The following is a 16,441-nucleotide window of genomic DNA, read 5'->3' on the forward strand; positions in this document are numbered from 1 at the left end:
TTTATACTTCTTTAGAATTGGCACTACTTCATTTTCTCTCTGTGTCTCTAATATCCATAGCAATGGCTGTCAGATCAGCCCTTAAGTATTCACATTGATATACTAATTGCTCACTGTTCAAATGTCTATGTCTATGTCTCACAGGGTGAGAATGATTCTTTGGGAGAAGAATTCCTCCCAGGAATGCTTAGTTGTGTAAAAGCCCTAGACTCACTCATAGGAGTATGGGGGGTTTAGGGCTAGAGATGATCTAATTCAAGCTCTCTGCTAAACATGCTTCATTAATTCCCAGAAGTCATCTGGATAATCAGTAGTAGGAGTGGGATTTGAGCCCAGATCTTCTGATTCCAACCCTTGCTCTTGACATTATTATACCATTTCACTAAGTTGCTTTGACTGACTGAACGATTCCTTGAAGAAATCATTTGCACGTTGCTATAGTTCTTTCTTTTCTTCACTGGTCCAAGTATTAAAACCTGAGTCTTTGAGGAAGGAATTCTGGAAATGAAGGGCTCTTTGCTCAGCATCTAATTCCCTAGCCCTTATCTAAATGAAGAAAGTATTCGTGGGTCAGGACATTCCGGAGACCTCACAGTTGTTAGTCTGAGGTCAGTAACTAAACGAATCAAAAAGCAATCTATCCTTACAACCACTCGCTGAGTAGATCCGAGTATTTTCTCAAATAGAGACAGAAAAGAAAATGGAATAAAGATTTAGTCATTCACTTATATAAAGAAGAAAATAGCATGTCATCAAAATTTATTCAGGGAATACACAGCAAATGACATTATCTTCCAAACACATACTACTCAAATACTTTTCTTTAATTGCTATAAGGCTATAGCGTCATTTGAATATGTCACTTTTGTTTTGGTCCAGAATTCTATTTCATCAGTCTAGCAATTCCTTGTGGGTAACCTTCACTTCAACAAAAATGGCCATTAGTCACCATCTTGGAAAGGCACTCAGAAGTTAAGTTTATGCCCCAAAATATGTGGCAGAGGCAGGATTAAAACTCTGCTCTTCTAGACGATAACTCAAACTCGATATCTATCTACTAGACTGTGCTCTTAATTGTTACATATTATTTACTTTTATAGTTTAGGCGAAACAGACATTAATTTATGATAACAGTATGTGTCCAATTTGCCAAGTAAATTAGAACAATCTATTATTGTCAAACCTGGACCTGAAGACCTACAAAGTTAGTGCCTCTAAATAACTAAGTGCATTAAGCAATTTAAATAATGTAAATTGTGAGCACCTGAACATCATGGTGATGGATAGCCTATCATAAAAGGTAGCTTCAAAACAAAACCCCAAGCTCAAGAATTTGTGCAGACAGTAATGAGAAATGTTTCATTACACAGCATCTTAAAGAGTAGAGTACACCTCTGGCAAATTACCATATATAAAAGATCGAGGAAAATCCCTATGTTCAGCAAAGTATTAATTTCAATTTTTATTCAATAAAATTATCATGTACCTGAGAGAAACTGCATGAGGCCCATATATTTCTCTCACTGCTGTCAAATCAGCTTCCAGCTGTGGGTGTTTGTGAAGTTCCCCATCATAGTTCACCTAGTGAAAATGACTGATTTAGAAATTATTTGGTATTTGGATGTTGGGGAAACCAAAATAATCATGAATATAAATGGTTTGCTAGACAAATCACCTTGTCAACCCAATGTACCATGGATCTACTTCAGTATTCTACATCTGCTCGATGTAGAAAGAAAATAACTCAGCACTATATGCTTTGAATTTTTTAAAGACACGAAGGATATGAAATAATTCATTATTTATATAAAATATTAAAAATAAGATTACTTTGATCCCCAGAAGTTGTATTTCAGGAGCAAGTAAAACAAAGTAAAACAAAATGTCAGAAAAATTCCACAAAGCTTAGACATAAAAAAGAAAGGCAATTTAATTTCCTATCTGCAAAATTTATGTACAAAAATAATGGTCAGGTAATTTTTAATTCTTTTCAAAGAGGAAAACTACTAGAGTTGTGATGCATAAATATTTTGACTCTACACTAAATATATCAAAACTAAAGGTTAAAATAGCCTTTAGTTGCAGCAAAAGAACAACAAATTATGTTTACATTATTATAAATCAGAAAAGTTTCCAACTTTAATATCCTACCTTCTCCATCCTAGACTCCAAATTCATTTCCCAAGATTTAAATTATCAGAATATTACAACACATCTTACAGTTAATTTTTAAAATATTTAATAATTTTATTATTATATGCTTTTCTTTCATTATCATAAAATGATCAAAGTATTTCATAAAATAGATATTTAACAGCTTCAATATGTAATAAAACTGAATAGCAGTCAAAATGGACAAATAGAAAACACAAGCAAATCTATTATTAACATCCTTTTTGAATGTGAAGACTCAGCTTATAACTTAAACTCAACACAAACACTAATATTAATTGTCATTTTTTCTCTAAGTCTTAATGAATTAAAGACCAATATACAGATCTCCTTTTCAGTGAACTTCTAATGAACTTCAGTGAATTTGGTACCTATTATCCAAGAGTATGCTGCTAAACATTTAAAGATCAGCTTCCCAAAATAAAAATACATGGCAGGACTCACTTTTAAGTTTAATCTACAGTATTAACATTTTCTTCATCACTTTCTTAAGTCTAAACATTCAACAAAACAATTAATAAATCCTTCATTTCTAGTGAATGCCGATTTATAAAATATAAATACATTTACTGAAAATTTTAAAAAGAAGGGTCTGTTCTAATTGATGCAGGCATTCTGCTATTAGAACTGATACAGCAACACATTATATGGACGAGGATCATAAACTTGCAAAGAGGGGTTACGTGGCTTACCTACTGAGTGGTACGTCTACAAATGAACCCTAGGCACTATGTGGTTTCTCTCATGATGTCAAATTAGTCATGGATGGGAAAGATGGGCCTGCTCACCTGCCCTCCATAATAAAATTCTTCTGAATCATTGTCTCCTTCTGAATCTTCTTCCACAGTACTATTTTGTCTTGACTCCTTAGGTAAAAAGAATAATTATAATAAGAATAATGGCAAAGACAAGTCATATTTTCCCTGTTAAAAGCGAGCTTTAAAATTATAGGCAGGTAGATATGATAGATAGATAGATAGATAGAAAGACAGACAGATAGAGATAGATAGATAGACAGACAGACAGACAGGCAGGCAGACAGACAGACAGACAGAGAGAGACAGAGAGAGAGAGAAAGACAGATAGACAGATAGATAGATAGATAGACAGACAGACAGACAGACAGATAGATAGATAGACAGACAGAAAGACAGATAGATATAGATAGATAGATCGACAGACAGACAGATATAGATAGACAGACAGAGAGATAGATAGATAGATAGATCGACAGACAGACAGATAGATATAGATAGACAGACAGACACAGAGAGATACATAGATAGATAGATAGATAGATAGATAGATAGATAGATAGATAGATAGATAGATAGATAGATAGACAGACAGATAGATAAACAGACAGACCAACAGACAGACCAACAGACAGACAGACACAGGGTAGCTATAGTGTAGTGGCAAGAGAGCTGACATGTTGGATTCCAAGTCCTGCCACTGAATATAACCTGACTGTGTGATTCTAGGACAGTCATTTAACCCTTCACTACAATAATCCTCTGAAGTTTGATAGAAGCTACCAATCTGCCTGGGTAGAGTCAGTTCTCTTAATGAGTGAAATCTCAAGTCTAGTCCCCATGCCTATCCATCTCCTAGAAAAAAATGTGTTAATTCATTGGTTTTTAGAAAATACGATGGAAAAAGTTAGGGTTCTTCCTAACACTATAGCAACAGAAGATTTCAGAGACAAACCACATGTGGAGATTAACCTGTCTAAATATATCAAAGATTAAATTCAATATACTTTTAGCTCCCTGGTCTCTGGACTCAAATATGGAGACTGGATCTATTTTCATCTTAAAAGTTCAGAATTTGGTATAAAGTCTAGAGCTGAACAGCGATCTCCTTTGGTGCTTTTATGAGAACAGGTGATACGCAAACATTTGCTCAACGTTGCCTCTGGAATTGGCCAGCTGCTATCAAACTGCTGGTAGTCACCTGAGGGACTGATTTAATGCAAAGTTACAACACACATAGTATAATTAGAACCCTGGGTTTGATTTATTCAGTGAGTTGTTTTCGGTTTATTACTCTTCTTGCCTCATATTCAAATTTACTTTCAAACCCCCTGCCACCCTAAATCGCTGAAAGCCAAAGGACAATGTGTTTTTATGCAACAATCGTTGTATATTTTCACATCAATTCCACTGAGTCACTTTGACTCCTGTAGATCTGAAGTTCCTCAAATAAAATAAAATGCTTGAGAGCAAAGATTTTCAGTTTTCTTCTTATTCTGAAATCTTGAACTTTAACCATTTTCCCCTCTCTGTGGTCCTTCTTCACCTCCTATATATAATGTCAGTCTTGCAGTATCTGCTCTTCATTCTCAGTGTACTATCAGATCCCCTTTCTGCCAGTTGAAAACATTTCTTTCCATATCTCTTCTTACCCAGGCCAAATGTCTCTTGTATTTTTTTCTATGAATGAAAAAATCAATGATTCATCAAAACATTTATTAAGTCTCTACTCTATGCCAGTTGATATTCAGGTGTTTTCTGTCAATTCCAACTCTTCATGGCCCCATGGAGTGGGGTTTGACATTGGAGTGGTTTGTCATATCCCTTTACAGTTCATTTTACAGATGAGGAAACTGAGGCAAACAGGGTTAAGTGACTTGCCCAGGATCATACAACTAGTGTCTCAGCCTTCATTTGAACTAAGGAAGATAAGTCTACTTATCTCCAATTCTGGTACTCCATCCACCTTGCTGCCATTATGTTCCAGATATTGAGCTAATTCACCACAAAACCAAAATTGGAAACAAAGCCTGAATTCAATGGATTCTAACAATATACCATTTCGTTATCCATCAATCATCTTTCCTCTATCATGTTAAATCTGTTCTTCAGTATTGGTTCCTTTCCTCTACCACTGAATGTTATCCTGTCATTTAAACATATACTGTGAGCATGCACACACACACATACACACACAAACACACACACACACAATCTCAGCGTATCATCTCATCTACTTCACTTCTAGAAAGAATGTCAATATTCACAGCTCTTCTTCACTCATCATTTACTAGACTTCTAATATTTTCTATGACAAGCAGATCTTCATCCTTCCTAGCATTTCAGCAGCATTGCAACTAATTTCTTTCAAGGAATTCTCTCCTTATTTGTTTGTACTTTGTGACTTTTCCCCCTAGGTCTCCTAACTTTTAAATTGGACCTTAGTTTATTCCAAATTTTGACTCTCCTAGATGGCATTCCCAAACTCTGGTCTTTAGCCCTCTTTCTTCAAAATCTCAACTATTTCATCCACTTTCATGGCTTCAATAATCACCTCAGAGGGATTCCTAGATCTCTATTGAAATAAAAATTCTATTTTGATACTATCTCCAGTATTGATATTATTAAACTCGACATTTCCAACTACATGTTTGATACTTTGACTTAGCTATTCAATGAATTGATGGCCTAACAAATTCTAAGTTGATTGGCAATTTTTCCTCCAATATCTTCTCTCAGGTCATTTGTTCATCACAAAACACAATTCCATCTTCTCTAACATCCAGACTTGCAATCATGGAGCTACCTTCAAGTGATTTCTATTTTTCCCCTTCTTTCCATACTTCTACTGATCAAATTCAGATTTCTTCTACATGGATAATAGATTACTAACTGGGCTCCATTTGCAAATATACTCCTTTCTTTTTTATTCTTTATACAGCTATCAAAAATAATTTCCCATAATATATAAGTGCACTAATGGTTTCACTTTCAATTTTGTATAGTGGAAGAAATAGATATATTGTTAAAAGTGGAAGAATAAATGGCATTCCTGCTCAACATCATTCCATGACTCCCTATTGCCTACTAAACAAAAATATGAATCCAACATTCAAGTTTCTCTGAAATAGTCCTTTTTCTATACTGTTCTCTTTTACATATTCTATACTATGGGAAAGGGAGTAATTATTCCCTGAGCTCATTCTTCCTATGAGCAAATTGCCCTGTACCTAAAATTGATTCACCCCTAATTTCTACCAGTTAAAATTTTTCACTTCTAAAATGGAAGGGACAAGGGAGAAAAATCTCTGCATCTTTTTGCTCTAAAATGCCCAATATCCAATAAATTAAAGGGAGATGAAACAAAAACACTCCTCAGTTGAGATAAATGATAAAAGGGTGTTAACAAGTAGTTTTCAATGGAAGAACTATAAGCTATCAATGATTTACTTCTAAAAAATATTCCAAATAACTAAAAATGGAGGATTATAAGTCAAAGGAACTCTGAGGGTACATCTTGGCCACAAAAATTAGTCAAGTTGACTGAAAAATCTTGAAAAATTTTGAAAAATCTACATGAAGGGGGCAGCTGGGTAGCTCCATGGATTGAGAACCAGCCCTAGAGACGGGACATCCTAGGTTCAAATCTGACCTCAGACACTTCCCAGCTGTGTGACCCTGGGCAAGTCACTTGACCCCCATTGCCTAGCCCTTACCACTCTTCTGCCTGCCAGAAGGTAAGGGTTTAAAAAAAAGCTATATGAAAATGTTAATACTTTGTTGGTACTATAAATTACTAATCTGTGCATATATACTTTAATTCATAGATACCATTGTTGTTAGCATATCTCCAAGAATAAAAGGCTCCATATATATGAAACATTTGTATCAGCTCTTTTTTAAGTAGCAAAGAACAAGAACCCAAGAGAGATCTCATCAACTGGAGAATGGACTGAAAAAAAAATATGTTCATGAATTAAATGAAATTGTAAATGAAATGGGACCTAGAACCTCCATTTTAAGCAGTTTTAGAATAAGTTGGATTGAATCCTTCCTTCATTTTTTTAAACCATTTCTAATTTTCCAGACTTATTTTTCCAACAAGACTCAGTAACTATCTCTCCCTAGAGGTCTTTTCCCCTTGGAAGATGACTCCATTCTACAACCTTTTACTCTGAGTAGTCAGTTCCTCTTAAAACTTTTATTTTACAAAAAAGGTTCAGGTCATTAAGCTTTGAACATTTTATTTCACTCCAGAATCACTGTATTTCTTACTCCTACTTAGTCTTCCTCCCCCATAGCTTTTTGGATTTATTTTCTATGCAGTAATCATTGGAATATAAGCTTCCTTTTGACCAAACAGTTTAAGATAAAAAACAAAGTTACAGAGATTCATATTGAAAAAAATGCTCTAAATCACTAATAATTAGATAAATGGACATTAACCTAATTCTGAGTTACCTCCCAACACCACTTAGTTTTGCTAAGATAACAGAAAAGGAAAAAGAAAGGTGATGGCAGGAATATAGGAAAATAGGTAAAATAATGCACTGTTGGTGGAGTTGTGAACTGGTTCAACAATTATAGAGAACAATTTATAACTATGCCCAAGAAGTTTTAAGATTTCAAACCAGCAATACCCCAACTAGGTTTATATTATGATTAAAGAAAAAGGAATGCAGAAAAATAAAGCAATCCTTTTTGGTGTGGAAAAGAGTTGGAAATTGAGAGGATGACCATCATCTAAGCAAGTCATGTTATATGAATGTGATGAAATACTATGGCCATGACCAAATAGTATTTAGACCAAGAATTCAGAGATAGTTTGGAAATGGATATGAAAAAAGATATGGAAATCAAAATAATTGACTATATTAATGATAAAAATAATAAAATATATTAGGTCAAAATATGCAGAAAATCTTGGACAAAATACAACATTCATTCTAATAAAAATACTGGAGAGCATAAGTATAAATTAATTTTTTCTTTAAATGACTTGAAGCATCTACCTAAAACTATTATCAAGTATTATTTGTAATCAGGGATAAGCTAGAAGCCGTCAATATCAAGAGTGAAAAAAGGATGCCCCTTATCAAAAGCATAATTTAATAATATATTAAAAATGCTAGCAAGAACAATAAGAAAAAAATTAAAAGAATAAGAATGGGAAAAGAGGTAATAAAACTATCTCTGTTAGGAGACATCATGATGGCATATGTGGAAAATCCTTGAGATTCAACTAAAGAGTTAATTGAAACCTTCAATAATTTATTTTATCAAAGTAGAGAGGTATAAAATAAACACACAGGAGCATTTTTATATGTTGTCAACAAAGTCTTTTTGAGAAGAGATAAACTCCATTTAAAATGACCTGATAGAATAAAACAAACCTAGAAACTTCAGGAATATAACTATAAAGTATTTTATCTTAATTAAGTTAGCTCTAAATAATTGTATAAATAGCAATTGTTCATATAAAAAAGAAATATTTGGTCATATAAGAAATCATAGAAGTCATGTTTTCAGCAAAAAAACTAGTTAAATTTATATATATATTAATTCAAAGAAAAGTGAGTAGAATCAGGATAGCAATAAACAGAGTATAAGTAATGTTGTAAAGATAATCAACATTGAAAAAACAAATAACTGATCAATACAATGATCTGGGGATCAGCTAGGTAGCTCAGTAGATAAAAAGCCAAAACCTAGAGATGGGAGGTCCTAGATTCAAATCTTGCCTCAGACATTTCCTAGATGTGTGACCTTGGATAAGTCACTTGACCCCCATTGCCTAATCCTTACTGTTTGTTCCTTAAAAAAAATACATAGTATTGATTCAAGGACAGAAGGTAAAGGTTATTTTAAAAATACAAAAATCCATCACAACTCCAAAAAAACTCATGATAAAAAATGATTAAAAAAAAAACCTTCAGATAGTGAATCTTTTTTTTTTTAATCCCTATCTTCTGTTTTAGTATCAGCTCTAAGACAGAATGGCAGCAAGGGCTAGGAAATCCGGGTTACGTGATATATTTATCTATGGTCAAGCATTTAGGAAACGTCTGAGGCCAAATGTGAACCGAGTTCTTCCCAACACTAGGCATGAAATGCTATCCACTTTGCTACCTAGCTTCCCCCACATAGAGAATTGAAGGTCTAAGACTGCAGACTGAGGTATGTTTTCCTTCTTTGTTTCCTTTGTTTGGGGGGGCGGTAATGGTGGGTGAAGTTTGGATAATTTTGAAAATGGGTTTTACATGAATTCATAATAGATATATTTATATCCTATCCAGTACAAGCTTTATATTGAGTACTTAATAAATGATGAGTTGCCTTTTGGGATTTTACTGTGCCTCCAGGAAACAATAAAAAGATGGTTTCAGAAAAACCTGAGAAGACGTGTTTGAAGAAAGGACAAACTAGGATAACAAGTTAAGCAATAACAACAACATGAGTGTGACAAGTTTGAAAGATCTAAAAACTCTTGATAATTCAGGCACCAGCCACGGTTCTGGGGGAACACTGGTGAAGAATGCTAAGCATCTCCAGAGAGAAGACATGAATTTAACATACAGAGTGAGACACAAAGTTTTGCCAGCCTGGCAAAGCACTTACTTTGCTTGACTATGCATAATTGATTTTTACAACAGTTTTTTTTTCTCTTTTCAGAGAAAGAAAAGAAGTAAAGGACGGGACAGGAAAATAAATTATTGTCCTATTTATTTATTTGTAAAAGAAAGAAATTATTCCCATCCTACAAAGCTAACCTTGGAAACTAACACATTTATGAAATTTTACCAAATTCCTTTGCCAGGAAGTAATTCCTATACCTTTCAGAGCTACCAGAGGGATTTTCCTAAAGCACTGGGCTGGGATTTGAAGGAAGTCAAAAGACTGAGTTGGAGGAAGGAGGGCATTCCAAACATGAGGAGCAGCCAGTGAAAATGGCAAGAAGTAGGGTATCTTATTGCAAAGAATGATAAAGAGGCCATTGTCATCAGATCAGAGAATATTAAGGTAAGTTATAAGAATATTAACAGTGGGGGTGGGGGGCAGCTGGGTAGCTCAGTGGATTGAGAGCCAGGCCTAGTGATGGGAGGTCCTAGATTTAAATCTGACCTCAGACACTTCCCAGCTGGGTGACCCTGGGCAAGTCACTTGACCCCCATGGCCTAGCCCTTACCACTCTTATGCCTTGGAACCAATACACAGTATTGACTCCAAGACTGAAGGTGAGGGTTTAAAAAATTATGAAAATGTTCATTAATTAATTATTATTATAATTAAAATATGGTGATTCATTTTTCATCAGAAATTACTTTTAGAATAAAGACTGAAGGTGAGGGTTTAAAAAAAAAGAATATTAACAGTGGAGCAGAGAGGAAGGATTGATGTTGAAGGGCTTTTAATACAAAATAGAGGATGTAATATTTAACCTTGGAAACTAAGAAAATATTGGAGGCGAACTTGAAAGTTGAATGGAAGGTGGCCTGGATTGAGCAGAGATTGGAGGCAAGAAGACCAACCAAAATACTCTTGGAATAGTTGAGGTGTGACAGAATGGAGGTATACACATGGGAGAGAGACCTGTCAGTGTCCAAGGAGAGAAGAGCAAGCATAAAAGAAATGTCTAAAAAAAGTGATATTAACTGGACTGGGCAATAGATCAAATGGGAGAGTGAGAGATCAAGAATCACAAGAAGGGCGAGCGTTGGGGACTTTAAAGATGCACGTACAGTGAGGAAGTTGGGAAAAGAGAAGAGTTGGGGTTGTGTGACTTGGCATATCAGAACTATGCCAGAGGACAAATGACAAAGCAGGTTGACTCCAACAGGTACTGTAACCGCTATGCCTAACCTTCTCTCTGTCTCTCAAACTTGAATACGTTCCACTAAACGGTATGTCAAACATTCCCAGGTATGCAATCTTGCCCAAGCATCCATTGAACCAACATTGGTTGAGTGCTACAGGGCTGTGACTGGCAAACAAAAAAGGGTTAGAAAAGATACAATCTGTCTCCTTGAACTGACAAACAAGTAAGCAAATAGCAAAGAAGCAAAATACAGTTTCCCACGATAAATGCAAATCCTGCATGAAGTCGGAGACTGAAGGATGCTCATGATCAAGGAGGACTGAGGAAGGCTTGGTAGACCATCTAGCATTTCAGTGTGTGTTTAAAGGACGGGCACCAGCAACTGGACATGCAAAGGATCAGAGCACAGAGGCTGTGGCGGTGACGGGAGGGACAAAGTAGTACAGTGTGGCAACAGAGTCTATAAAGACAATAATATGAGAAGGCTTTCAAGGAAGGGCAATGGCAGATTTGGGAGGATCAACGTATCGAATAAACTCCAGAAGTTTCATATTATCTGCAGGATTAAATAGAAAATCCTCTATTTGTTATTCAAAACCCTTCACATGTCCCCCACCTTTTAATCTTTCTCATTGTCACACCTTACTCAGGGACATATACTCATATGCTCCCCAGAACACTGGCCTCCTTATTGTTCCTCAAACAAAACACTCAATTACCCAAGCCTGGGAATTGGGACTGACTGGTGCCCATGCCTACAAGCATCTCCTTTCTTGTCTCCGCCTCCTGGCTTCTTCAAATCCCAGAGAAATCCTACCTTCTACAAGAAGCCTTGAATGACAGCACTTGATGCTAGTGCCTTCCCTCTGCCAATTTCTTTTATATGACATATCTTGTTTGTACTGTCTCCCCATTAGACAGTGAGCAAGTAGAGGGTTTCTTCCTTTAACTTTGTTTCCTCGGTGTTAAGAATAAATTATGACACATAATTAAAAAAATAAACAGCTTTAAAAATGCTTACTGAGACTCGGTGGACAAGAGACCTTCCTAGCTGGGCAAGTCACCTAACCACGATTGTCTAGCCCTTACTGTTTCTTCTGCCTTGTAACTGAGAGTTAATAGTGATTGTGATAGAAGAGGAGGATATACAAACATGCTAACTAACTGATAATGTCAGAGATTGGACTTAATTTGTTAAACAATTCTCCAAAGAATTTTGAAGACTGCTTAACATGTCTAAACTCATGTTCAAGATCTATTCATTCAGGCAACACTATGAAATATGCATAGAGAAGATAAATAGAGGCGAAAGCCTACTGCAATATTACTGGTAAATGTTAAAAAAAAAAGTTCAGAGTAATGGAGAGATGAGAAAACTGTCAAGTGAGATGCTTTAGAGCTAGAAAGAAGCAGAAACTGAGAAATGAATTAGGATGAGGGGTAACAAGGTCTACAGCATCCAAGATAATTGATTTGAGACCTATAGGCATGAAGGATCGCATGACAATGGAAGTACGACAAAGAAAAAGAAGGGAAACAGAATGAGACATATGTTTAAAGGGAAAAGACAGTAGTTAAATGATCCCCTACTTACCTCTCCATTTTCCTTTTGTAATTTTGATTTTATGGATAAACAACAAGGAATATCATTGGGTTTTTTTAATTCTGAAATGAAAATTTAATTAACATTATGAAATAAATCTTTATTTTAGGTAACAATTTTTCTCTAACTACATTTTTTTAAAGTGCAACAAGCCACATATTCCTTTGCAAGGAAATAAAGTTGCTATTTTCAAATTACTAGAAGCTAGAAGAAGTACACATAGAGGGGGCAGTGGTAAACTATTCAGGATGATTTGACAAAAAAAAGACAAAAAACAAGGTATCCCATTACTAAAGACTGGAAATGTAGTTTGTTTCCTAGAATTTCATGTTTCCATAAAAACAAAGTAAAAGTGCAACATCTTTATTGGACACTTTTCAATTCTAATCATATCTAAACATTTGCCATTTTCTTGAAGAAAAGAAATACAGATAGTGCACGGAAGCATAAATTCACATAAATTCATCTGAACTATGCCAAAGGCATAATGAAAGAATACAAGAATACCGAAATCAGAGCAGGGACATCCACACTTAGGGAAATTTGAATGAATATCTACACACAGAAATTGTCTGAAAAATTAAGACTGTGGGTGTTTATATATGTATATTTAAATTTGCATATCTAGATATACAATGGCATATAATGTAAATTCTTAGTTAGATTTTTCTATTTTAAAAAATTGTAAGCAAAAGTAACACAAAAACATTTTTACAATGCCAATATACCATCCTAAATTCAAGTAAGACATTCATAAAAAAACAAAGACCACATTATTTGCACTTATAAAATTATAAAGAAAATAGTAATACAACCACATTCATTATGGAATTTACTTTTACTTGAGACAAAAATTCTTAATTGCAACTAAAATTATGCATCTGAAATAAAAAATATGTTTCAAAATATTACCTGTTGCTATTCGATGGAAAATTATAGGAATCGGCTCGGTGGTAACTAGCACATCTTCATCATTGTCGGAACTTGAAACATAGGTATTATCTGCATAATAAAAGGGATTTCAGATCATTTAAAATCCTGAAAAAACAAATTATTTCTAAATTTTTTAATTTAATCTATTTATGTGATTGGTAGTTATCAAATTAAAAAGTAATCTAATCAATTATTTCATTGTATTGTTAAAAGTAATATTTAAACTATTTTGAAGCAATTTAAGTATCCAAAAAATGTTTTATAGTTAAGAAAATTGGGGGGTATATAGAGTACTATGATTCAAATAAGACTTACAATTATGAAAATTAAAAAATAAAAATCTAGAGACTTGCTTGAAATTATGCAATATGAAAAAAGCAGGACTCCAAGTACAAAATACTCCTAACTTAAACACAGACAAAGGTGACTGCAAGTGAACATTCAAATAATTCCAACAGATTTTTTAAAGCATATGTATTTATGAATAAAAATATAAATACATAAATAAGATATATTACATATATAATAAATAAAAGCATAGTCACTTTTTCAATGAAATTTAACATGTGTAGTTTCAAGGTATGTCTTGTTACACGAATGCTGAATATTAAGTTCATAATAAATACCTGAAAAGCACTGAACTTGTTTCTCTATTATTAGCTAAAATGTAAATGGAACAACATATCATGGTTCCATTTACAACTCTATCAAAACAAGGTTGATTTGTCATGAGTCAAGTAATGATGAAGGACCACTTTGAAAATTCTGTGACTGCTAAGAGAAAAAAAAATTCTGCTTTATTCCCTCCAAAAATATCTATAAAACTTTAAGCAGTTATAAACCATGTGCTTCTTTTAAGGAAAAACAGAGCTAACACCACAAACTTACTAAAAGTGATATCACAACCATTAATGTCCCATGTAGGAAAGGACGTGAGTCCTCGTTAACTAGTAATTTAGAAAATGAATGCCATTGGACACTGTCCAGCAAACACAATAAAATGTTAATGAGAATACTCCAAATGAAGAAATCATTTTAAATCTGTTTTTCAAAACTGTTTAAATTGGAAGATTCAACAATCATCCCAAATTCCAAATTAATGTGAAACTAATGGTTACGAATATTCAAATGTTCATAATGAGCAACTAACTTATTACAATATTCTTAAAACAGATTTTAAATGTTTGCGTTTGTTTCCTACTACTTCTTTACTTCTCAACTAAAAGTTTATGTACCTTTTCTTCTGACAACGTGTTTCTATCTTCCCACTGAGACTGCCAATCAGGCTATTTAAATGGAGCTAGAAATGAATATTTGAGCTTATTTTCACTAAATCGAAATCACTGCTCCCATTTAAAATGTGCAAAAATATGCTGGAGCTTGATGCAACCACCATTATGTCACTGGATAAGGACCTCAGTCAGCATTTCAATGAAATACCTCTTCCATTTGAACTCATGCATTCCATGATAGTAGCCAATAACTGGTGAGCATGTCTCACTGTTTTATTCCTTGTTTATATGAATTCTCAGTGAGGATTAATAGTCTTTATTCAAGAAATATTTGAGTATTTTAATAAATATAGAATATAACTTGCTAGAGGAGAGACTCTAAGGTGATGTTTTGTTATAGCAAATAATTTTTTCACTCTGCAATGAACTTTTTTGTTCCCTATAAATTAGAGCCAATTTTGACTATAGAAATACATAAGATCACATGTTATAATGGAGGTTAGTTGTCTTCTCATGCCTTCATTAAGGATGTCCTTGATCAAAATGTAGATTAGCCTCATATTTCATAGAAATCAGAAGGCAGGAAAAAAGGGTCAGTTGATATTGTTTTATTTTAGTTTCTTTTTGACAATGAGTTGTATTATTTTTCCTAGCCTTCCACATTCTCACCTCTTTCTTATATTTGGAAAATCAAAGAATGCAACATGATCAAATAAAATCTGGAAACAGAAATACGTATGCACATTATTCAAGACACTACTCTAGACACCGGTAATTCAAAGATAAAATGGAGAAAAAACACATTCCCCATCTCAATGGAGTTTACATTCTACAGCATATAAAGGATTAAGGAGAAATAGGATAGATCGAAGAGGAAATAAATGGCATACACATCTAATCATATCTTTAGGAACACTATTTCATTTTTTGGAATCGCATTTATATGCTCAATATATTCCTAATAATCTGCTATTTCTTTCATGGACTCGTGTTCTATATTTGTCAATATTTATTAGTAGTTACTTCATTACTAGAATTGCATAGAAATAATGACACAGTTGATAATGTTGGATTTAGAATCAGAGTGTCCTGAGATCAAATCCAGCCTTAGACACTTACTAGCTATGTGAATCCAGGCAAATAATATAAGTTTTCTATAACTCAGTTTCCTCATTGGTAAAGTGGGAATAATAATATCTACCTCCTTGGGACGTTCTGAAGATAAAAATGAGATAATATTTATGAAGTATTTATAAACCTTAAAGCATACTTTCTCTGTCTCTGTCTCTGTCTCTGTCTCTGTCTCTGTCTCTGTCTCTCTCTCTCTCTCTCTCTCTCTCTCTCACACACACACACACACACACACACACGAGTGTACATATAAGTAAAAGCTAATATAACTTGTTCTCCACAGAGTCATAATAGCATATAGTATCCATCCATTCTAATGCTACTCAAGTACACAGATTTGCTAAATACACCAGCACAAATCTCCTGGAGAGCATTTTTTCATAATATTGTGTCAGCTTAGTGAGAATAAGATGTTTAATTGATAGTCATTCAAGTCAAGACATTTTTTTCTTAAAAAAAACCCAAAAAACAAAATCCACCCAAACATCTGCACTGTTTTAGACTGAGAGATCATTTCATTTTTGCAATAAAAACATGTCTAACTAAAAAGCTAAGTATGGAACCTGAGATTTAGGCTCAAAATGAGGTGTTCTTTTTGGGTTTAGTCTGAAAAGGTCACTTATTCAGAGGCCATCATTCCTATAACCTTGATAGATAGCATCTAAAACCATAACCTTAAATACAGTTTTCTATTCCTGGGTTCCTCATTCAGTGCCTTACGGATGCTAATCCTAAGATTGGATATCTGGTTCTCAGGTTTATAGCAGAGTAGAAATAGCAACCAAGAAGGGCAGAGGGC

At 34.1% G+C, this 16,441-nt stretch overlaps 1 protein-coding gene across 13 annotated transcripts in view; it reads right to left on the minus strand.

The window, feature by feature from the left end:
* Positions 1-16,441, minus strand: part of PARP8 (poly(ADP-ribose) polymerase family member 8) — a 454,001-nt gene that overhangs the window by 92,977 nt on the left and 344,583 nt on the right. For all 13 annotated transcript variants that reach the window (XM_056824924.1, XM_056824928.1, XM_056824925.1 and 10 more), the window contains 4 exons: positions 13,259-13,348; positions 12,338-12,408; positions 2,961-3,038; positions 1,487-1,581 (listed from right to left, as the gene is read on the minus strand). In XM_056824924.1, coding sequence (XP_056680902.1) covers positions 1,487-1,581; positions 2,961-3,038; positions 12,338-12,408; positions 13,259-13,348 — 334 coding nt within the window. The remainder of the gene's footprint in view (positions 1-1,486; positions 1,582-2,960; positions 3,039-12,337; positions 12,409-13,258; positions 13,349-16,441) is intronic.

Source organism: Monodelphis domestica, chromosome 3 (genome assembly GCF_027887165.1).
Source record: "Monodelphis domestica isolate mMonDom1 chromosome 3, mMonDom1.pri, whole genome shotgun sequence".
NCBI classification, from domain to species: Eukaryota; Metazoa; Chordata; class Mammalia; order Didelphimorphia; family Didelphidae; genus Monodelphis; species Monodelphis domestica.